General features: G+C 39.0%; 2 protein-coding genes across 3 annotated transcripts in view; one reads left to right on the top strand and one right to left on the bottom strand.

Moving 5' to 3' along the window:
- Window positions 1-24,255, top strand: part of ITCH (itchy E3 ubiquitin protein ligase) — a 603,853-nt gene that overhangs the window by 157,563 nt on the left and 422,035 nt on the right. The window lies entirely within an intron of this gene.
- The window catches only part of PIGU (phosphatidylinositol glycan anchor biosynthesis class U), a 50,744-nt gene that overhangs the window by 9,868 nt on the left and 16,621 nt on the right, over window positions 1-24,255 (bottom strand). Inside the window, exons 5-11 of the mRNA XM_042465846.1 lie at window positions 20,991-21,100; window positions 18,811-18,911; window positions 17,278-17,375; window positions 13,362-13,516; window positions 11,731-11,874; window positions 5,355-5,479; window positions 1,809-1,951 (exon numbers count right to left, since the gene is read on the bottom strand). Of these exons, the coding sequence (XP_042321780.1) occupies window positions 1,809-1,951; window positions 5,355-5,479; window positions 11,731-11,874; window positions 13,362-13,516; window positions 17,278-17,375; window positions 18,811-18,911; window positions 20,991-21,100 (876 nt within the window). The remainder of the gene's footprint in view (window positions 1-1,808; window positions 1,952-5,354; window positions 5,480-11,730; window positions 11,875-13,361; window positions 13,517-17,277; window positions 17,376-18,810; window positions 18,912-20,990; window positions 21,101-24,255) is intronic.

Genomic DNA, 24,255 nt, shown 5'->3' with positions numbered 1-24,255 from the left:
AACCACAGTACTTAGAAGATACTACAGTATTTTATCTCTTCTGCAAATAAAAGGGGGAAAAGTGACTGTGTGTCAGTCCCTGAAGATTGTTCATATTTTACATTATTACGATTAGATCTTGGTGATGCCAAGATAGCCATCTTTTTCACGTTTGTGCCGAATAATCTCATTAATAAATGAAGAATAAACTATTTTATTATTAATTTATCTGATTTTCTATGCAAGAATGCTCAGTAAAGGTGGCTCATTTGAGCCCCAAAACATGACTATCTTTTATTATACAAAATGAAACATGCTAGTCCTTGAGACTGACAAAGGAATTCTTTAATGTTTTAATATTAAAAGGACCATTCAGTTTCTTTTGGGAGAAAATTCAACTGAAACTCTTCAAGCAGGCATTATCTTTCTTAAACATCAGCACTAAACAAACATTCAATAGTTGCTTCTATAGAACAGAAATAGTTTGGAGGAGTAAATTTAGAGCAGGAAATAAGCTGCTTTATGTAATGGAATACACAAGCAGACAAATAAAGTAACTCTGCACTGAGGCTCTAATCTAGAAGTCAAAATTTTCAATGACATGATTAGTGCTTTGAAGCACACACTCTTCTTTTCTTCTCTTATGCTGATACCTCTGTTGCATTCAACTATACAACTTATATCAGACCCACAATCTCTTCTGTTATTTCCAGTCCACATCTCCTGGGAGGAACAGTTTACTTTATGATCAGGAAATTCTAATCTTATGAAATGGCACACCCCAAAACACTGATTTGCCTCCATGTGAATACAGAACCACTTCCCATTTCTCATTATCTGCCATTTGGCAGTCATGAGCACTGTGAACCAGCTGCACACTGATGAGTACTGAGCCAGATAAGAACAGATGGGTTTAGGAAGCAGAAAAAAACCTACCTATCACAAAGTAAGCAGTTGCCGCTTTAACCCTCCAAGAGCTAAATCAGGTTCTTTGGAGGATAGTGGTCAGATAACAAAACCCCAAGTTTCACTTCCCCATTTTTATGCTCAGTTGTCCAAGAAAGCATCTTTGCCTTGCAGATTTAAGGACAGAAGAAAGGCAACCAATTCAATCCAGTAAACACAACTTGGTTACATTTTTGCAATATGTTACCTCTACAAAGGACACTGCCCAGGAAGAGTTGTGTGTGTCTTTGCATACAAAGTTTAAATAAAAAAAGCTAGTTTGGGTAATCTCTGTAAATTATGCAGGTTTATTATATAAAATGAAGTGTATTTCACTACCGTATATTTTTGTTATGCTGCATAACTTATTCTATCTCCTTTAGACACAGGGCAGTTGGCCATGAAATCCATTGGGTAATCTTGGGCAAGTTACACATTCTCAGCCTTGGTGGAAAGCAATGGCAATCCTCCTCTGAACAAATCTTGCCAAGAAACCCTCATGATAGGTTTACTTTAGGGTTACTATAAGTCAGAAACAATTTGAAAGCACAAAATACACACACAAAGATCTTTTTAATAGGAACCCTACTGATCCTCTTTTTCATTCTTGAAATTTCACTAATTAAGTCTGTGTGTACATGAGAGTGCGCACGCGAGCAGACACACACATTTATTTTCTGGTCTTTTTTCATCCACTGACCAACACTTATTTATTTTCTGGTCTTTTTTTCTTCCACTGACCAATGAAAGCTGTAATTTCAAGAATGTGGATTTCTGTGTTTAGTAACAAATGTGGTACTTTCGTGCATGCTTGTTAATCACAAAACACATATAATTAAGTTACAAGGAACTGTAATCATTACCCACTACATTTTTTCACTAACCTGTCCTATGTTGAATGTCAATGTGATGGCATAATAAAAATTTGAATTTGCACTTCCTGCATAAATCCAGAGATGCCATAAAACTGGGAACAGCAGGGAGCAGACAACGAGTACACAGGAAAGGATGAAGACATTCCGTAGAACTGCAATGAAAAGCAGAGGCATCATTAACATTCGTTAACTAATATACTAATGAACCCTTGGCTTTGTGCTATATTAGTTGCAATGGTAGGACAGATACTAATTTAGAGGGTGGTTCCAGAGACAGCTGCTATAGAAATTTCTCTCCTTAGAATCAATAATTAACTGCAATTCCTGTGGGAAATGAAGGCTTTGACAGGTATGTTCTGTACTGACTTCACAGCTTCATAGTTCCCTTCTTCTATTTCTCGGATTTTTAAAAACAGATGCATAATACAAAATTACCAGCAGTGCCATGGGCAGATAAGGGTGGGAACTGGATGGTAAACTATTTCTGGACTAATATTTTTTTGAATTACAGTGGAAGCACTCTGTAGTTCATTGTATTCTCTTTTTCCCTTTTTAGATGCACTAGTCATACCAGAATATGGCTATTCAAATAAAATGTTTGTATTCCATTATTTCCAATATTTAAATAAAATCTTTTAAGAAAAATATTCCAAATGTGTTCACAGACAAAATGTAGGTTATAGCACTTAACTCAGTAGGACAAGACCATCAAGTTCCACTGATTTCAGTGGGTGTACTGTTTGCATGACTAAGTCTAGAAGCAACTAAAACAACACACATCAAGTTTAAAACAATTTAAAACAGATTCTATTTAACTCCTAAAAGCATGATATAATATTTCAGATACCTTTCCAAAATGACCAAAGAACATCATAACTAAAGATTTCAGGGGAAAACATTCTACAGCTTTTTGTCTGTCCATGCATATAAAAATTAATAGAACAACACTCACTGATAAACTTACCAAGAGTGTAGTATCATTTCCTGCCCATCTCCCTGCTTTTCATCTAATAATCTGACAATTACTCTTAACTAGGTTATAAACAAAATTCATTTTCTGTAAGACGATAATGTTTAATCAGTTAAGTACAAAGATAAATCAATTTTAAAACACTGTCTAAAAAAAGTGCCCTGTTTAATTGAGTTCTTTTAAAAAAAGAAACAGTCATTTTAAGACAAATATGTAAATTACAGGTGACAAGTACCATCTTAAGCATGGCTTTTCCCTTCTTTTACATGCAAGGGAAAAACGATTCTTCTAACACTTAAACCTATTGTAAAAGAAACTAGCTCGATTGAAGAGAGTAAACTAAATTGAAACAGGTTGGCACAATCCATCACAGCTGGCTGATTTTGAGGACATAAGCTGCCCCCAGGCAAGTCATTCAGGAAATATAACATAAGAGTTTCCTGTACAGCAAGGATGCTGGATCCTTAACCTCTGTAAACATCATCACAGTGGGGCAATTAAAGTCAGCTCGAAGTATGATTTATTCCCAATCTGCAAACACAGAGACCAAACTAGAGCAAATGCAATTTGTAAGTTATAGCTGAGTAGTCAGAGTGATGGTTAAGTGCTAGACTTCTGAGTTTCAATAAAATACTCTCAACTGATTCAGACGACAGGTAAATGAAACCCTTTAAAATTCTAATGATTTCACACTACACAATTATAGCATTTTGATACCACTTTAACTGCAATAGTTTTATCCTATGGAATACTGGAATGTGTAGTTCTGTGAATATGTCTAATTCCCTATCAAAGAGGTCTAGCATCTCACCACACATCTTATGATTCCACAGGATGCTGCCCTGACAGTTAAAGTGGTATCAAAGTGCTACAATTGTGTAGTGTGGAAGAGACAGTAGACTCATATTCTAATTGTTAACACTCAGGAAAAAGTGGCAACTTGTAGACTTTGGGGATGGCTCACTATGAAATGGTGAGGAGAAAAGCCCTCTGTTTGGTCCACAAGCCACCTGGGGAAGAAACAGTGAAAGAATGATATTCATAAGTCTTCTCCGTGGTATGACTAATAAGGTCTACAGCTGTCTGTGATTTTCACGGGCCATGATCTGGACCTGGAAGAGGAGTCTGTAGAAGGGACTTAGGCAAACCTCCCAGGTGAATAACAGTCTGCAGCTGCAGAGCAGCCTCAGCCAGCTCTCCCTGTTGAAGAGCCGCCTCAGCAAGCAGAGGGACTCAACTGCAGCTGATGGGGCAAAGGATACAGTTGGGGAGGCATTACAGCCTCCAAGTCTAAGGATGAGGCATAGTGGGCGAAAAGCAGACCAACGATGCTTAATCAGGCTGCTTGCCAAGCAGCAATGGAGATGCTTTGATCAAAACCAGCTGGTATCACCCTATTTGAGAGCAGAGTCTGTGTAGGGCTAGTGCTGGAAGTTGTCTAGTTTCTGGCTAGTGTTCCGATCCTCAGACTCCCGTAATTCAAACCTTTGACTTCTTGGCTTCTTCACCCTTTGGACTGTGTTGACCTTTCTGCTTGTTGGTTTTCCTGAATTGGACTACTTGACAAACATATTTCTCTAGATGGACTCTCACAGACAAAGATGATTTCCGGGAGCTGGCTATTACTGTGCTTGCTGGCAACTGTTTTCTTCCAGCCAGCTTGTGTATGTTGAATCAGGATAATGATGCTTGAATAACTCACACTGGCCTGTTACAGGCTGCCAGAATAAAGCTGCTTCGGGTCTCTTTGGAGGTATGCTGTTTAAATGATGCATGCATCCTAAGAATACAGAAGCTGCACCAAAGCTGCACTCCAGTGTTTAGGAATGGAGTGTGGCTTTGGCGCGACCTCCAGACTCGTAGGACCCATGCATCATTTAAACAGCATACCTCCAAAGAGACCTGAAGGAGTTTTATTTTGGCAGTCTGTAACAGGCCACTGTTTCTTTTACAATTATTCTAAGCAAATGAACTGGTTCTGAGGCAACACCTTCACACAAGATATGTTGACGCAGTACTATACCATTAGAGAAGGGATAGAAATCATGTGGTCCTCCCGATGTTGCTAGACTGCAACTCCTATCATTCCTGGCTAGCATAGGCAATGGTGAAGAAAACTGGAAGCTGCAGTCTAACAATATATGGAAGACTTGATCTTCACCCTGTTTTAGACCTTAGAAGAACTCATGAGCCACATTTGAGGAGGCAAGGTGCTATATCCATAAGCCACACTTGCAGCCACACTAAGAAGAACCTGGCTACCAGGACTACAACATGACTGGATTCAAAATCCTTTTAGTAAGTTTATGGTAGCTAGCCTGGTACACTGCTACAGTACAAACATCTCAGTCTTCTAGGTTTCATTTTTGTGAGAATTACTTTGTTGCATCATTGCAACAGTAGGATATTTGCAAACACTGTTCTGGATTCTGGATAACTAAATGATATGGAAATATTAAATAAAGAAATAAATCCTAGCAACAAAATGAAAGCTTTGGGTACCAGTTCACAACAGATGGAAGATATGGATTGAAATGGTTGAAATATGACTGGTGGAGGAAGAACAACCAGCACAAGGAACTTACATTGGTAGAGGTGGCTCCAGAGTGGAAGGAAAGCCATATAAAGGGCAATGTCTCCTACAGTTGGATAGGACTTGAAGATGGAAATGATGGCAAGTTGAACAAACATGAAGAACATGGGGTGCTCCCTAGAAAAGAAGCAAAGAAGACTGTAAACAATTGCATGCTAGATGCTATAGAAGATGCTCAGATTTCACCTATATACCTTTTGAGAAAGATTAGGACAAGATGCTCATGGGCCATATGTAGGTCAACCAAGTGAACTAAAGCATTTAGTACCACTTCACACTACATTGGGGATCATGTCTGAATATTCCACACCAGCAGAAGTCTTTGCTATGAAAATTTACCACAGGGGTAGGCAACCTTTTTGAGCCGGGGGTCGGGTTGCTGTCCCTCAGACAACTGGGGGGCCGGACTCAAAATGGCACTCAGAGTGGCACAGAAGCTGCAGCAGGGGCGGCAGGACCGGGCTGGCGCCGGTCCCAAGGCCTCGCCGGGCCAGATCCGGCCTGCGGGCCGTAGGTTGCCAACCCCTGATTTATCATGTTAGAGCAGAGTCTAGTCTTCTGAAAAGTTTTACATTTGTTTTGTTCTTCTACAAAAAAAAATGTTTAAAATATTACTTCTTACCTCTCCTCCAAGAACTCAGTTTCTGCCTTACTGGTAGCACGGTTTTACTATCACAGCTTTCACTCATGCCTCAGATATCATTTCTCTATCATTATAGTGTGTGCATAGTATAAGGGAACATGATGGCTAGCACTTCAGTGGAGAACTACTATACACAATGGAGTACAATTACCTTTGGGATGTCAGACCAAAAAATAATTGACTTACATCACAATCCAATAAAAGTTAACTTCAGAACAGTCATAGAGTGTATGCTTTAATGGACATATACAGTAACTCTTTATTTCAGGGAAGATGCAAACTATTAGATTACTGTATATATTAATGTGTAAGTCCAGATATTTTAGTCTAAACTTTAACCCCAAAAATCTGAGTCGACCTATCCATGAGTCAATGTAAGTACTGTACTTTAATTTTTATAAAAAAAGAAATCATCCTCTATTGAAAGGCAAGAGTGCCATCTGTCCTGGAAGCACTGACACACACACACACACACACACACACCCTACTCTCTCATCCATCCAGCCTTTACTGAGAGCACAAACATTTATGCCTCCTGGAATTTTCTATGTTCGTTGGCATTCTTTTTCTTTGCTTCTTTCTTTAGATCGTTTGTTGCATGCCCCTAGGTTTTATCTCAATTTATCCACAGGTCATATAAAAATCTGTAATTTTGGCCCCAAAATCTGCCCTCGAGTTATACGTGAGGTCAACTTATAGTCGATTATATATAGTATTCACCCTCTCTAAATACATTAAGTTCTAACTTCTATGTATATGTAAACCATCATTTTTATGGTAGTAATAAAAATACTTTCCAGAAGGATAGTTACCATTATTTGTTCCAGATACTAAATTATTTAGGGTGGTTGAAACAAAAATAGGACAGTAAACAGTTTCAAAAGCACCTCTTAGACTGGGGGAGTGGACAACAAAATGACAAATTCAGGTTACTACAAAGAAGTATAACATGCTACTCAGATGAAAAATCCCAGCCTCTACACATATGCTGATGAGGTAGGAGCTGCTAATTAATGACCATGAAAAAATAATGGAAAAGTAGTGGAAATGGAAAATGACAGCTTTCAGGCAGGAATGGGGAAAAAAACTTTGTTGAGGATCATTGGAAAAGTATAACAAATAAAACTGTCAATATTATAATGCCGCTACACAAATTTATGGTGTGCCTACACTTAGAGTGTAATATAGTTTGGTTGACATAGCTACAGAAGGACACTAAAGAGATGGAAAAGATGCATAAAAAGGGATCCAGAAGACCCACTGTCTGACTGAATATCTGAAATCTGGAACAATGATACTGAGGAATTAAGCTTGGCAGAATGACACTGCAGTCTTGTAGTCTCATTTCCAGTGCATTTGTTATATTTATTTTCTGCCCTTTTACCAAGGAATTCCCATATACCTGTCTCCATTTTAGCCTTGCAAACAAAGCTATCAATATAGCTTGTCTACATGGGTTATTTACTCTGAATTCCCCCCAGGCTCACTGCATCCTGTTTACATGACACAGGACCAAAATGTCAAATCAGGCATGGACTGTCTTCACAATGTTCACACCCAATTCGATAACATGGCTTGGCACCTCATTTTGACTTCAGTGGGAGCAGCAGGCAATGAACAGGGATCACAGGAGAAGGCATCTCCCTGTTGTCACTGCAAGAGAGAGCATAGGTAATGGGTGGGAATGTTGGGCTGAAACATGACTGATCTGTTATCATGACAGAGCAAATATGATGCTTAGAAACTAAAAGTAGCCATACCACAGCCATATCCCTTTCAACAATTTTATATGAAGCTGGCCTTATAGCATATGTTATGAGGTTAAGTGAGGGAGGGAGACAGAAAGTTTGTTTTTTGTTTAAAAAAAACTAACCTCATGAAATGTGTTACCATGATCAGCTGCTGAGAAGGGAAAATATGGCCTAAAAGAGACCTAGCATGTTACCTTCAAGGATGGTGACACCATGGTGTTGTCACTGCACTGAAATCACAGCAGAGTATCATATGAGTCCCTGCCATACTATTCTTAGCTTTCCAAGTACGTGGAAAGCACACAGTGTGACATGGCTCCATCTGAGAAGACAAAAATGGATCTCCTAAGACTGCAAATTATTACATCAGTAAGAGGAGGAGGAAAAGATGGAAGCCTCTAGAATGACACATAAGGAATAAAAATGTCCTTCTGGTAACTAAAAACTGGCTTTTTAGTAAAAGACAGGCATTAAGGCAGGAAAATTTGTTTTAAGTTTCATTCATTCCCTAATGAAGTGAATGCTGTATGGCCACAGCATTGCTGAAGTGAATTATACTGCCTTGCCTTGAAAACTACAAAGGAAGAAGATCCCATGCCCTTTCTCCAAGGCAGCTTATCTAGTGGAAAAGCTGTTTTTTTAATAAGAAAGCCCCCCATACTTCTATTATTTAATTTAAAGCCATTTTCTGTCAATTTCGGTTCTCATTTGTCCCAGATGGCTAGGTAAACTTGTGTTCCTGACTTTATGGGGCTACAGTCCAAAGCTCCTCAGCTGTAGCAGTTTATGTACAATGGATAACAACATCTCTTCATAGCTCTCCTTTTTAGAAGCAGAAGGAAGAAAAGGGAGAAAGAAAAAGAATGTGATCAACACAGAAGGGGAAACTAGGGACAGCCTCCAGCCGCCCCTGTTATAGCCAGATTGGGGCTGCGGCAACCGCATGCCACAGCAATCACATGCCACGGCCCCGATCTGGCCTTTGCAGGGCGCACAAAGGAGCCGCAAAAAGCGGCTCCTTTTTGCGTCCTGCAAAGGGCGCGATAGCTGCATTGCTGCAGCTTGGCGGTGCTCCCTCAGGGCTGCATCATATGAATTCGCTGTCTGTGTAGACATAGACTGAAAATTATTAATCCTTGTCCTAACACTGAATCATGGGGACACTATTCCCATCTTGCTACCCTCAATTCAGTCACAATTATATGAGAAATGTTCAAATGTAACTGAAGAAACTGGAAACGTGTGGCCGGGGGTGGGAGAAGAAAATCCACTGAAGGATGGCTACTCTGGAGGTGGCTAAAGGTATTGGAATGTGGTTAACTTATCTTATAACAAACAAACTAGACTGATATACCGTAATACTTTGGTAAAGGCAGTCAATGGTAAGATGTACATCCTTCAGATAAAATTACAGAAATTTAAATAATGAAACCACAGGCACTAGATGAGATAACCCTGTCCACATTTCCAGTTTTTATATTATATTTTCTTTCAGACTTAATCCCTACAACAGAAAAACTCTTATTTCAAAAAGTATTTAAAAATTTTTACAAGAAAACTGCAACATTAAAAGGTGAGATGATTTACATTCTCAATTTATTTTCCACTATGTTGTATGCACACCAGCTGCCACCACACCACTCCCATGCCAGTATCACACTGCATGCTCAACCACACAGCAGGGGCATCATAGCGCTCTGTTGGCATAGCTTTTAGACATGATGTGCCAAAGGATTGCTGCAAAGCTGTCACCACAGCAACAAGGGCACCTTTTTGCCGGAACTAAAAAGAGCAGCTTTTTGCTGTCCCTTTAGCACCAGCAAAGCGCCAGATCGTGTCCATGGCATGTGGTTGCCGCGGCCCCAATCAGGCATTGAAAGAGGTGGTAGAACGCCTCTCGAAAGAGGCAATCTGTGGAGTCCCCACATCATCTAGTCTGATACCCTTTCAGGGGCAGTTCCTCAAACATTTAGGGTAAAACTTAAGCCATATCTTTTTTTAAAAGACTAACAGATGTAGACCTATCCTACAAAAATGGGAGGTAGAAAAAGAGCTCAGGTGGGGGGGTGCAACATGCTCTTCTTAGAGATAGTCAGAAATATGGGACAAACCTCCTTTCTCAGAAAACTTCAGTACCTGTCAATGAATGGAGGAGAGTTATTTTATTCCTGAATATTACCTGAGGCCTTAGAAAGCCACTGCAAGCCAGAAATTTATTTATTTATTTATTTATTGGATTTATATCCCACCTTTCTCCCACAATGGGATTCAAGGCGAGTTACTATATATTAAAAAGATAAAGCTAAAACATTGATTAGAAAAGTTAAAAATAAATAAATTAAATACTGCTAACATTAAAACATAAATAAAAACTGCATCGTTTAAAACAGTAAAGATGATGAAACATTAAAACAGCACACCACATTACTCAAATAAAATCTACCCACCAAATGCCTGCCTGAATAAAAATGTGTCAGCTTCTGGGAGAAAGAGAGCAGGGAGAGGGCCAACCTGACCTCCCATGGCAGAGAGGTCCACAGTCTGGAAGCAGCCACCAAGAAGACTCTTTCCTGAGTCCTCACCAACCGCACTTATAAAGCTTGGGCTGGCTTCTATAGAGAGATACGGTCTTTCAGATAGTCTGGACCTAAGCTATTTAGGGCTTTACAGGTCAAAACCAGCACCTTGAATTCTGCCCGGAAATGGACGAGTAGCCAGTGTAGCTGTTTCAGCAAGGGAGTGACATGATCCCCATAACCAGCCTCCATCAACAGGTTGGCTGCAGCACTTTGCACCCACTGCAGTTTCTGAACAGTTTCCAAGGGCAGCCCCACATAGAGCGCATTACCATAGTCCAAATGGGATGTAACCAAGGCATGTGTTACCGTAGCCAGATCTGGCATCTCATGGAATGGCCACAGCTGGTGCACAAGTTTTAGCTATGCAAATGCACTCCTGGTCACTGCTGAAACCTGGGCATCCAGGCTCAGAGAGGAATCCAGGAGCACACCTCTTAGCCTGAGACTTCAGTGGGAGTGTAACCCCATCTAATACAGGCTGAATCCCAATTCCCTGAATAGACAGCATTGCCACTATTTCTATCCTTATACAACCATCCCGACTTCAATACAATAAGACTGCACAGTGATAATTATACTCTATGTGGAATCAATGCTTTATAGTCTGTAGGCAAACAGGCTCAATAATTATACTTCCTAAAATATCCTCTTGTTATGCCAGAATAGATACCCTTTGACAGCATGACCTGAAGTCAGTTATGAGTGACAGCTGGTCATGAAACTGTCTGTTTAGACTTCATCCTAAGAGATGGGACATTTTAGAATCTCAGATTTATTGTAGAATTCAGCTAGAATGGAACCTAAGAGGTAGTCTTTTTCTGGTCACCTGAAGAGTTTTAACCAATGTTACCAAGTTTCAGCTACCCGTCACATACAGTTTCAGGGTTTGAGGAGATTATGTACAAAAAGCAACAAGGACAAAAACTGTCCCAATATATGTATTATATTTTTTCCATTTCTGTGTCCCATATAATGTGTTGTATCAGAACAGAAATAGCCCACACTATTTTTTGGATGTAACACAACGTAGAGAAGCTAATGAAACTGCTCAGTTGAGGAACAGCTTTTCCCTTTGGTCAAAAGTGGCAAAATAACAAGTGCTGCTTGGAAGGATCAAGCAGATATATAATGGTATATCACAGGACACCCAGCTTCGTTATATAATAGCACACCACAGGAAATCCAGCTTGGTTATATTCTGTATATGATAAAACGTGTGGCTGTTTTTCCTCCCAGTTGGAATCAACAGTGGTTATATTTTTAGGACACAGAAATATTACATTTTTTTTAAAAAAAAGGAGGTCACAGCTACTAAAAACAATGAACATGCGTTTTCTGTTTCTGCTCTTTGGAGCTTTCACTCTACACACAGCATTGAATAAATAATTTACTTACTTTAGTTTCACTGCCAAGGGAATGGTGTAGAAGAAGACATTGATCTGAAAGACGCATACAAAAAAGAGGCTGAAGTGCTCAAACATTTCAGCAAAAAAGTACCAGAAGAGGCCAACATTGGGTGTCAGGTCTGGAACAGAAAGTCTGGAATTGACAAAGGAATATCACAATTACTGTACTGAATGATCATACTGAAGACTCAAAAATGGTAAAGAATATCGTGTAAAAAAAGCCAAACTGTTCCCAAGGTATACAGAGGTAGTGAATTTTCAGTTACTCTAATTTTTTAGTTCCCTTTCCCAGTAAGGCATTTACAGCTCAAATCCAACTCCAAACAGTGCCATCTATTGGTCTCAACAGCAAATCCAAGGAACAGACAGTACAGTATTGCCTTGTTATTAGGTAAATATAAAAACCATTAATGAAAAGTAGAACTGATAAAAAACAGTTAACTATCAAGAAGAGAAATGTTGCTTGTGGGACACTTTTCATTTAAGTGAATCCATCTCTGCACTTTACATTCAGATTGAAAATATCTGGAAACTTTATGGCTCTTGGCATATTTTATCCTCAAAGTATTTTAAGGAGCAAGGACAAAAATCTTGGTCACAAATTCAGTAAATCAAAGTAAAACCAGGCTCCAAGTAACTGACACAAGGATTGCAGCCTGCACTGTATGTCACAGTATTTATTGTAGGTTATAGCAACATTCCAAAAGAAGGGAAGGGAATGGTCTGTTTACATTTTAATGCAGATATATAACTTAAAATATTACACAGAAAGAGAATGAGCATAAGGATAACAACTAAGCTACTATATCTCCAAGTATATGGAAAGGAAACATGCCAAATACAAAACTAGTTTAGGGGATTGAACATTTGACATTGTTTTTCTCATCAGCAAAATATTAAAGTCTTAAAATTTACCTCAGTTGCAATAAGCTCTGTTTGCAGAGTTTTTACAGAACTATATCTTGGAGTTTCTTGTTGCATTTCCTTTGCTAGCCTGTAACACATTTTTGTCATGTCTAACCTATATACATGATCCAAGACATTGTTCCAGGGATTGTGATTACCTGCAAGCCAGATGTCAACTATGCCAATTGCTACAGCACAATCATACAGAATTAGTGACAACGACTTGGAACAATAACGGGTATCATTTTAACTCCTATTTCAACATCACCATTGCTGCGGAAGCCACTGACTAGAAGCATGTGAGAATACAAAGGCACCAAAGAGATAATGCAGTTCAAACTCTGACTCTATAATAAAATATCCCATCAGATGAACATACTCCTTTTTTGTAATAATCCTTTTTCTGAAAAGGTACTAAGATTGTTCTGAGTTACAGGCTGCACTTTCTGTCGATCCACAAAACCACCATTATATCCATTTCAACCAGCACTGTGTGCATTTCATATGTAAAATGTCAACATAGCTCTAGATAATTGGTACACAAATGTATCTACGCTTCTGTTTTACGTGAGCATGTACTTGTTAACAACAGAGAGCCTGATTTGGTTTATTTTAATTATTGTCTGGTTTTGTATTATGAACTAACAGTTTAGGAAAGAGACAACTGATTTATAAGCAGAACAGAACCAGTGCAGAGAAATAAGTGCTACTCACATGAAACCATAAACAGATGGAATAAAATCCCAAGAGTTGAGAAGGAAGAATGAGAGGCAAATAATCACCACCATACTTCCCAAATAGAGCCCTGTATACTGCATGGTATAAAGCCAGAAGTCTTTGTTTTTCATTTTCACTGGTATGAACTGCCGCTACAGGAAAGAAACATCAAATAAGTTTCTGAAATTAACTCATAATTTCACTGGCAACAAAAAATCATTTGAGGCCTTCATTTTTATGACATAGCCCTTTACGTCTGATATTGTTATAAGAAATCAAAGAATGCTATGTTAAGTGAGGTATACATACTAAAATCCTGGAAACTAGTGTACTGAATAAACAAGGGGCAGAACTATGAATTAGGAAGTCACCAGTACATAATTCTTACAAGAACTCTTTTATCCTCAGTCCCTGTATGCAATATGGGAATAACTGTACTGATCTATCTCACAGAGGTAATGTGTTCCAACCATTCTGGACACTTTAAAATACTATATAAAGGTCATATTTCTATTCATTTATAGTTATATTTAGTGGTTGTGTAGTTTTACAGAAATTTGTCATACAGGTTACATTGCACATAGTATGGTAGCAAGTATCCTTCAAATATTTTATTGCAAAACATGGGATAAAAAGCTACAGACAAGAACTGTTAGAATACCGGCAACCACAGGTACTTGCAATTTTCATTCATCACTCCACTCAAGGATCTAAATGTGAAATTACACAAGCTGGAGGATCCAAAAATAGGAAGATTTGAAATTATGTGTGAAGCTAAATAAGATGAGCTGGAGACATAAGGCATTCAGTGCAGAGCAGCTGTGTAGAGAAGACAATAGCAGAAGAACAACTGTATTGATGAATATTCCTCTGGAACTCTCTGCTGCAGGAGGCTATGGTAGCCCCCTCTTTGCTTTCCCTTCACCAGCAGGTAAATATCTTTTTTTTAAAGTGGACTTTTAATGAGAGCCTCTTATTAGAATTTTTATTTATCTTTTTAAACATCTGTATGTATGTTATGTGGTGATTTTAATTATTTTAAAATTTTTCTTGTGAAGGTTTTTTAATTGACTCTGGGAACTGTCTTGGGTTCCCCTTTGGGAGAAAGGGGGAGTTCAACTGAAATAAACAAATGATAGAAGAATGGCAGGGCAAGAACTGGATTCAGGACAAGCAAACAGAAAACAAATTCAAAATCAGAGACATCGGGAACCTGCTGCGTGGAAACAGGACTAAAATGCAGAATAACTTGGTTAAGTTTACGGACTGTCACACAAGGAAAGGTGCTATTAAAACATTTCTTTATGTATAAATAAGGTGAGGGCACTCAAAGAAAGTTGTTGGCTTGTCAAAGTCTTGTATTGCTGTGTCAGAATGATGGATAGATGAGCTGGTACTGACACCCTAGACTAGAGTTTAATAAATTGTCAAGACAACTAAGTGCCAGCTCAATCAACACTAGGTGCACTGAAGCTATACTCAATCCAAACCATTACTATTCGGGGGTGGGGGTGGATGGATGGGTTGAAAATTACTTCGGATTACGATCGTCCTGGCCTATCCTTGTGCTACTATTGGGCTATGTCTCTGGACTGCAGGAGACCTGGATCTGATATAACATGACTTCTGTCTCATGTAGCTCCTTCTCTGCAGATCATTGCCTGCAGAGCAGTTCCACCAGAAATTCTCTGACATCAGCCAGCAGAAAAAAGTTCTTTTAGCAAAAGGAAATTTCTGTTAGTAGAAGAGACTTATGTCTAATTATCCTTCAGTCAAGATTGCACTGTTACCACTCCAAGGAGGTTCTGGCTGAACAGAAATACCAAAATTTAAGATCTGACCTTACCAGCAGTTGAGATTTTGTGACAACACGTTGTGACAACATTTCAGGTTGTGACAACAGAATTATTTATTTGACACAGCTAAAGAATAAACAAACTAACGTAGTATCCAAATGTGATTCACATATGGTTCAGTCAGAAATTACTACTGACATTCTGATACTGTTCCATGAAAGTGTGCAGTCCCAAATTGTTAAGAATTTATTAAACATTAACACCTGTGGCACACAATGTTTATAAAAAATTATCAAAATGAATCCTACTTCAGTTAATATAAAAACCATTTTCTGAATCATTTCACAACCATGTGAACTTACAAGTCTGGCAAGATTCATAAGACAATATAGAAAAACATTAATTTTAAAATTTAAAAGATTTTACCCAAACAAATCACGATTCCCCCCATGCAGTTAAAAGACAGGTAGCTCTTTCCTTTAAAAAAATCTTGTTATGAGCCCAAAGACATTTCACATTATCTCACAGTTGCCAACACTGCATCATAGCCATACACGTTGTGTTTAAGAATAAAAGGCAAAATTCTTGGCTGGGGTTGGGGGACATAAACCAATAGCATCCTAAGTTTAACAACACTGTTTACATTTAACAAGCAGTTTAATTACAGTTGGCCCTCCTTATGCATGGATTTTTTTATCCACGGATTCAAGCAACCATGGCTTGAAAATACTGTATTCAAAAAAAGTATAAATTCCAAACACCCAACCTTGATTTTTCATTTTATATAAGAGACACCATTTTATTTTTCTATTGTATTTAATGGGACTTGAACATTCATGGATTTTATTATCCACGGGGAGTCCTGGAACCAAACCCCAGCAGATAACAAAGGCCCACTGTATTGCCAAGGACACCTGTTCTGCAGACACAGCTTGATGCTTGCCAGCCATGCTTATGTTTAAGGAGTCCCACTGAAATCAGTAGGAACAATGTCCAAGAAAAACTGTTAAAACTGTAACTTTAAAACATCAGTCTGCTTGTGCATTTTCAGGAAAAGTGAAAATTTGCTTTAGAAAATGTGCTGCGGAAACCTCCATCTAAGTAACTGAAGCCAGTAACCAAGTGCAAAACACTGACAATAACATAGTAGAAGTGGTAACTTTACATCACAGCAGAGCAAACTATGGATATACATCATCGCTCTAGCTTACCTTTTAATTCCTAGAAGAGGGATAAAATAAGGCTACACCCACCTATCTTTACATCTTTCTTATGCCTACTGATTTGCTTTTTATCACTATGTGGACAAAGACCCACCTTTCTTTCAAGGAACTCAGGATGATATCTAAGGTCCTTTCTTCCCCTCATTACATTCTGCAAAAATCAGCTAACCTCAAGAAAAATCTTTATAGTGAAGTATTTAAAATTCTTATGGAAGTGGATTCATAATTCAGAAAGCACTTGTATTTCAGTAACAGACGTCAGTGTGAAATCCTTAGCACCTGGGAATTACAAGTTAACAGTGGAATGGACCAGTCTTCTGCAGGACTAAGTTATGGCTGCTCTGTTGTTAATATCAATCCCTGGATCTCTGCCCTCTGAGAAGCTAATTTGCTGTTTCTTACAGGGATATATGATACATGAATAATTAATGATCCCATCAGCATTTGACTTCCTGAAGGACTCAGGTCAACATTCACATAGGGAGAAATCAGATGCTTTCAATAACCACAACTTGCCTGTTTCTCAAAGAGGCAAGCAAAACCAAATCTTTGTCAAAATACAGTTTTTCCTTCAGCTTAGATGATTCCAAAGGACAGGCCAGTCATCAATTCTCCCCTAACTTGAGTTAGATCAGCAGAAGTAAAAGGCTAGTGTTTCACAATTTGCTCAATGATGTTGATGACAAAAGACAAGGAGAATGCTGTGCTTCAGCAAAGATGGCCTGTGAGCAATTTGCAGGCTGCTTTCTGATTCTAACCATCTGACTACCAGCTGACAGTTGCAAACTGCTAATAGACCTGCCACTGCAGTATCTATCAATCCATATTTGTTAGTCTTTTTGTTTGCTGGTGATATGAAATTGAAGGCAGCTTTTTCTTCTCTAGAATATTTACCTGCAATAAATACAGAAGGGCTGGTGCAAACAAAGTGAGAGGGTACAGGGACTGGTATGTTGCTAAGGCCAGAAATATAGCACTTAGGAAGGCACTGCCTGCAAAACAGGAAAATATTATCAGTATAACATATAGTAATTATAAGATGTTGCATATCTAAACTGGATTTTAAAAGATACTTTTTTGGCCAACACAAAAGATATAATAATCTCCAGGCATTAAATGTACTTAAATACTCAGGGCAGTAAATCTTCAGTGCCTATTCTGGGCAGAAATATAAATTAATGGTGTGTCTGGACAGTGGTTCTCAATTGGAAGAATGTATATTTTATGCATACTTGCATTTCACAGTTCATATATGCTACAGCCCAGGTCCAACAGTGAACACAGCATCGTTAATGTCAGTAAAACTCTCTACTTACAGAAAAAGGCTATTTTCCTTCTTGAATTCAGTAAACAGGTGTAATCTAATAGCAAATGAACTTGTGGCATGGATGTGACCGCAGTTCTGAATATGTTCAAGGCAGTGCTTAAATTTTTCAAAAATTACAGTTCAAACAAACAACTTCACAGCAAGACCAGATGAGCCCATAATGAAAAGGTAATGTTGCAGTAATATTTTAAATAAAATTAATGAAATAAATAAAAAAGTATCAGCACAATTTATATTTTAAAATGTGTTGCTAAGTCATGTCATTAAATATGAAATTATCTGTCAGGTATTAAAACTGTTCCTATATTTCAGTGCACACATAATGGATATGCTGTATGTATCTAAATCATCATGTGCCAGATATTCATACTTTTTAAAAATGCCTGGAATTCTTAAAGGATGTTCTTCTGATTGTAAATGTTTCTGTCACTGGAATCGTGAGTAACAATGGTGGATTTTCTTCCTCTCCCCAACAGTCTCCCCATAAGATACTCCGGTAGGCTGGAAATCCCTCTCAAACAGGTTTTAAGGCTGTGCAAATGGCAGCAGGAAGGAGGGAGAGAAAGCCCCATCAACACTAGCAAATTGTTACTAGTATGAAGTTGAATTCAGGCCAATGCTTTTAACTGGAATATTTAAGATAGCACAGCCTTCAGAATCATCCAGTATTTTGACAGAAACATCAGTCTGGATATTAGAAGTAGCTAATAGAAACAACACAACAATTACATTACACTGGATGTAATGATCTTGTACTTTGCTGAATTGTGGGCTGCTTTCCGTGTATTTTTTCTCTGCAGAACAAAATGTTCTTCTTTTGTGGCTGAATTTCAAGACAACAGTGATGAACACCTCAAACAATGTGGAAAAAGGTAGTTTAGGTCCAGAAAAGGCCTTCCAAATTTCCTACTTATTTGTACACTGAGATCACAGTGACCACTTGAAAACTACTGCAGAGCCAATAGACTTTGAGAGCCACAAACATATTTGATCTCATTGACCTGAAACTTCAGTTGCAAACCTTTTTATGCTCACATGTTACATAGATAAATTGTTATGGGAAATAAAGCAGAGATATGTATATTTTCCAAGTACATTACCTTTTATTGTTGCCAAAATGAAGAATGCAATTACAGTATTGTTGATAGCACAAGTGGACTTTGCAACACAAGACATCACAGTGTATGGGTTTAAAAGATAGCTGAAAAAGAAAAGATACCCAGAGTTAAAGTTTCAGAAAACCTGTATGTTGTGTGCACATTCTCTCTCTCCCTTTTCCTTCACATTTCTCTTTAGACCCACCTCACCTACGAAGCCTTCAGAATTCGCCATTACTGTAATTCTCATCTCCAGCAAATACAGGCCCTAAGTACTTGCTCACACCTATCGCTTGCTTCCCCATCACATCTTGCTTGTCTTTTTTTCACGTTACTTTATCAAGTTCCTTGTCCGTTAATGATCCAATATAGAATAACTTTACAACAGAAGCTGAGGAATAACGAATGGCAAGCAGTACCAATTCTGTCATTTATTTTTTAAGTCTGGGATGTACATGCCTTATCATCCAAGACTCTAAATTGAAATGGAATCTTTGGGGAACTGCCAAGGTGAGTTTCACTCTTGCAAACAAATCTCTTTATTTCCCAGCACAGCAAATCTTAATTACACAGTTGAAGAAGGAAAGGGAAATATCAGAGGAGAAGTAGTACATTTAAACACAATCTTATTCTGTAGAAGGGGATGCTGTCTGCTGTATTAAAAAACTGATTTGACAGAGGATGGGCTTGGTGAACGTGGAGATGGAGATTCAGGGAAGGAGGATTAACTAGGTTTGTAGCTGCCAAACCAATTATGTGCAATAAAACTAAAGAACATGAGTTTGAAGATAGAGTGATTTTTTTAAAACTAATTTTATTCCTGTCCTCCCCCCATTTTCTAATCTCGACTTTTCAAGAATGCAAACCTATACACCAGTGTTACCATTTAGAAGATCCTGTCAGACTCCAACTCCCATTATTTCTCACCACTGGCTATGAGCTGGCTAGAGCTGATGGTAACTGCAATCCACCAACAACTGGAAGAGTAAATTTCCCATTCCTGAATCATATCCTAATGTTGAAGAGTAAGTCTTGCTTAACTCAACTGGAGTAACAAACTAATAGAAATGCAGAGGATTTCATTGTTATAATGTGAGCTTTCTGGGACTTAGATAGTCCACCCACCTATCACTTTGCCTAATGACGATTTTAGGTGCTGAGTGACAAGAGGTCTGAGGCAACTTAGAAACAAGGGAGGCAGGTGGATCAGAGAAATATAAATAATTTTATATTTGTGGAGTAAGGAAATTATCCCCCCCCCCTTTTCCCAGTTGCCTACTTCTAAGTTAAAGTAATTCAGAGATGGCAAGACAAACTCTCATTATTCCTCACAGAATATTCCCCCCACCCACAATTTAAATTTTTTATAATACAGCTTCTTAATCAAGAGCTTGACACCGCAATATATTTACACTCTAATCAAAGTAATCATGGCTAGATTTATGTCATTAAGTGAAATTTTGAGTTAATATTTACTATGACAGTATATTACTGGGACTAAGAAAGGATATTGTGGATGCAAAAAGAGACAATCTGTGCTTGAAATTTGCTTTTGTTTTTTGGCTAACTCCCACTATGGATCTGCATCAGATTCGAAGGCCAATTCTGAGATATTCAGGATCCATTCAAGTCAAAGAAACTCACTGCAAAGCAAATCTGGTTCCAATAGGTAGAAGTTCATTAGAAAGAAGAAAAGAACAAAGATAAGGAGGAAGCTAAGCAGCCTAAATGCTGCTCTTCCCTTTCTTTTGCCTAATTAAATAGGACTTCAGATATGATACTGAGCCTCACCACACAAAATGGTAGAACTGTTTTGTGAGTTTTCGACAAGGACATTCTTGCTCATGATTATAATTATGTAAGAAGCAATGGGAAGGATCCAGGGAGATTCTTGCATGAATGCAAGGTGCTTCTTCTAACTGTGTATTCAGTGGTCCCCATTTTCCATCTACATTTATACACCTGCAATCCACATCCCAAGCTTTTTGAGGAGGCATCTTTTCACAATAACATTTGGTGAGAAGGAATATGTGGATATGCAACAGAAAAGCTGGGACACAAAAGCCCTGATGTATGCACAGAACTGCACCAGTAGAGAACTCCCTGGATCTAAACAAACATGAATAGTAACAATAAATATTCTGTGCATTAGAAGACTTGCATCTTCTACAGACAATACTTACAATAGTGCTACTTTGAGAGGAATATAATACATTTCCATTGGAGTCTGGATAAGCTCAGTCGCATCAGGTGCATATTTATCCAATTCTATTAGTAGTTTTTGCTTTTTAAACTGGAGAGGAAGATAAAATGACAAAGGTCAATGAACATTAAGTTCAGCTATCCTAGCCATCAACATGTTGTCTGTAGAAAATACAACAGGTTTTGGACTATTATCCAGCTTATATATCCCTAGCCTAAATCCACTTGTGAATTTCACCAAGGGTAGACACACTAATTCAAGTCCAGCTATTTGCTAATTGCAAAGACAACGATTGTAGGAAAACTGAGCCTGGGATCAAGAAATTAGTCAAGATTGACTATTATCATTATTATTATTATTATTATTATTATTATTATTAACTTTTATTTATAAAGCGCTGTAAATTTACACAGCGCTGTACATACAATCTTTTAGTTAGACGGTTCCCTGCCCTCAGGCTTACAATCTAAGAAGACACGACACAAAAGGAGAGGGGAGTGGTGGTGGTGAATGGGAAATTGAATAATGGGCAGCATTACGGTGCTCCTTTGGCATGGCGTTCAGATGACACATGCCAAAAGGATCGTCAGAAAGTGCCACTGCAGCGGCAAAGGTGCCCTTTTTCCGGCTCCAAAAGGAGAGGCATGGGGCTGGAAAAACACCAGATCTGGACCACGATTGCTGAAGTCCTGATCTGGCACACAAAGGGCTGTCAGTTTAGGCCCTTAGAGTTAGAACTGAAAAGGATTCTGGACTGATGTCTGGGACACTGGCAGGGAGGAGTCCAAAAAAACACTATTTGCAGCCTAAATGAGAGAGAAGTCTCAATGGATGACAGATGAAATTCTTCCAGCAGTTATGGACATATGAGAAGCAAAAATACTGTGGGTCCTTCATTTCTGCTGGGGTTGGGTTCCAGCCCCCACCCTGGGGATACCAAAATCCGTGGATGCTCAAGTCCCATTAAATAGTTTTTTGTGGGTTTTTTGGTCTATGTGGCCATGTTCTAGAAGAGTTTCTTCCTGATGTTTCACCAGCATCTGCGGCTGGCATCTTCAGAGAATGCTTGCCTGGAAAAAGTGGATATATATATATACTGTGTGAGCCTGGGAATGCAGGAGTGATTTGCATGTGTATTGTTCTGTGCTGATGGCAGACCTCAGGCTGGGAGGCTAATGCAAAAGAGGATGACTGTCTGCTAATTGGTGATCATTATCTGCTGGGAAAGCCACTGACTCTGAGTGGTTTCCCATTTGCATTTGCTGAGTCCTTATTTTGCTATTCCTCAGGACTGGTGGCCAAATTTTGTTCACTTTAAGGGTTTCTTCTTTCTGGTTGAAATTATCCAGATGTTTGTGGATTTCAATGGCTTCCCTGTGCATCCTGACATGGCAGTGGTTGGCATGGTCCAGAATTTCAGTGTTTTCAAACAGTATTTTATGCCCAGGTTGGTTTGTGGCATGTTCTGCTACTGCTGATTTTTCTGGCTGGCCCAGTCTGCAGTGCCTCTTGTGTTCCTTGATTCTTGTTTGCACACTGCGTTAGGTGGTCCCTATGTAGACTCGTCCGCAGCTGCATGGTATGCAGTAAACTCCTGTGAGTGTGAGAGGGTCTCTCTGGTCCTTGGCTGAGCGAAGCATTTGCTGGATTTGCTTCGTTGGTTTGTAAACCATTAAATACAATGGCATAGTAAAAAGATGTCCCTTATATAAAATGGCAAAATCAATGTTTGCTTTCTGGAATTTATATATTTCAAAATATATTTTCAAGCCATGGATGGTTGAATCCATGGATAAAGAATCCATGGATATGGAGAGTCAACTGTAATAGTGTCATTGCCCTGACTGCAACTGTTCAGTGACTTGGGAACAGAACAAAGGATAACATCTGTAATAATCAATGGATACAAATAGAAGATGACAATAAAAAAAGAAGAACAAGAGACCTCTTTCACAAGATCGGAGAAATCAAAGGGAAATTTAAATGAAGAGTGGGGATTCTGTGTGACCAGTAAGGGAAAACATTACACTAGTGGTTTTCAAACTATGAGACAGGACCCTTGAGGGAGTGTTAAGAGTTGCTCGGGGGGGGGGGGGGGGGGGCATGAAACTTGGAGGCTCTGATCCCTCTTCTTCCCCAACATTTTATGTGAAAAATTTACACATGCATCGAGTTGAATACAGTACTTGTCATGGCCAGCCAAGATCAGGTCTTGGAGGAGGAGGATGGGGCTCTTGCAGAGCAGGAGGTAATTGAGGCTACACCAGGTGCTGGTCCTGCTCCAGTGCAAGAGATAGTTGAGGCTACACCAGGTGTTAATCCTGCTTTGCCAGAGTCCAGCCCTGATCTCCCAGGCCTAGAGGAGGAGGATCAGCCAGGTCCTAGTGCTGGTGGGATTCCTCTTGTGGTGCAACAGCCTAGTGGTGATGCTGGGGAGGAATCATGCCTGGACGTGTCTTCCTTCAAGCAAAGAAGGGCTGAGAGTGCTTGCAGGCATAGATCCAGGAGGATTGCAGAGAGGCAATTAGCAAATCAGCCTCAGGTGGCACGGGGGAGAGTTTCCCTTACTTAATGAGCAGAGAGACACCAACTCAGTGCCAGAGTTTATTGTATGATCCTTTGGTGTGATTGCTGCCGGCACTGGCTCCGTGTATCCTGACTCCTTGTTGCCTTGACTCTTGACCTTGGAACCGACTGGACTCTTGCTACCTTCTGCTGCCCTGACCCTGGACTGGATTGACTACGATGACCTCTGTTTTCCTAACTTTGGCTCTGGCTTTCGGATTGCTCTTTAACTCTGACTCCTTGCAAGGTTTGTGGACTGGTTCCAGTGCTTGCTAATTACCTGTCTGAGACATCCTTATCAGCATTGTTTATGTGTGCTGGCTGCAGTCCAGAACAATACTGAATTTACTTAAATAAAATTGTACTAACTTGAATGATGTTATTTCCTTATGAAATGTTAAAATATGAATATACATGATTGTGCAAATGAAAATACATTAAATAAATACAGTAAATAAAATACAGTTGGCCCTCAGTATCTGCAGACTTGCCATCCACAGATTCAACCATCTGGAGTCTGGATATCTGAATGGATCCCTCGTGGATACTGAAAGCCGACTGTACCATGATAATTTTTTTTACAGGTTTGCATCAAATTTGTTGGAGGAAAATTGAGAAATATATTGAGGTAATTATACCAAAGTTCTCTTGGTAAGCCAATACAGTCGGCCCTCCTTATA

The sequence above is a fragment of the Sceloporus undulatus genome, chromosome 4, assembly GCF_019175285.1.
Source record: "Sceloporus undulatus isolate JIND9_A2432 ecotype Alabama chromosome 4, SceUnd_v1.1, whole genome shotgun sequence".
NCBI classification, from domain to species: domain Eukaryota; kingdom Metazoa; phylum Chordata; class Lepidosauria; order Squamata; family Phrynosomatidae; genus Sceloporus; species Sceloporus undulatus.
This window is presented reverse-complemented; position numbering and strand designations above follow the sequence as displayed.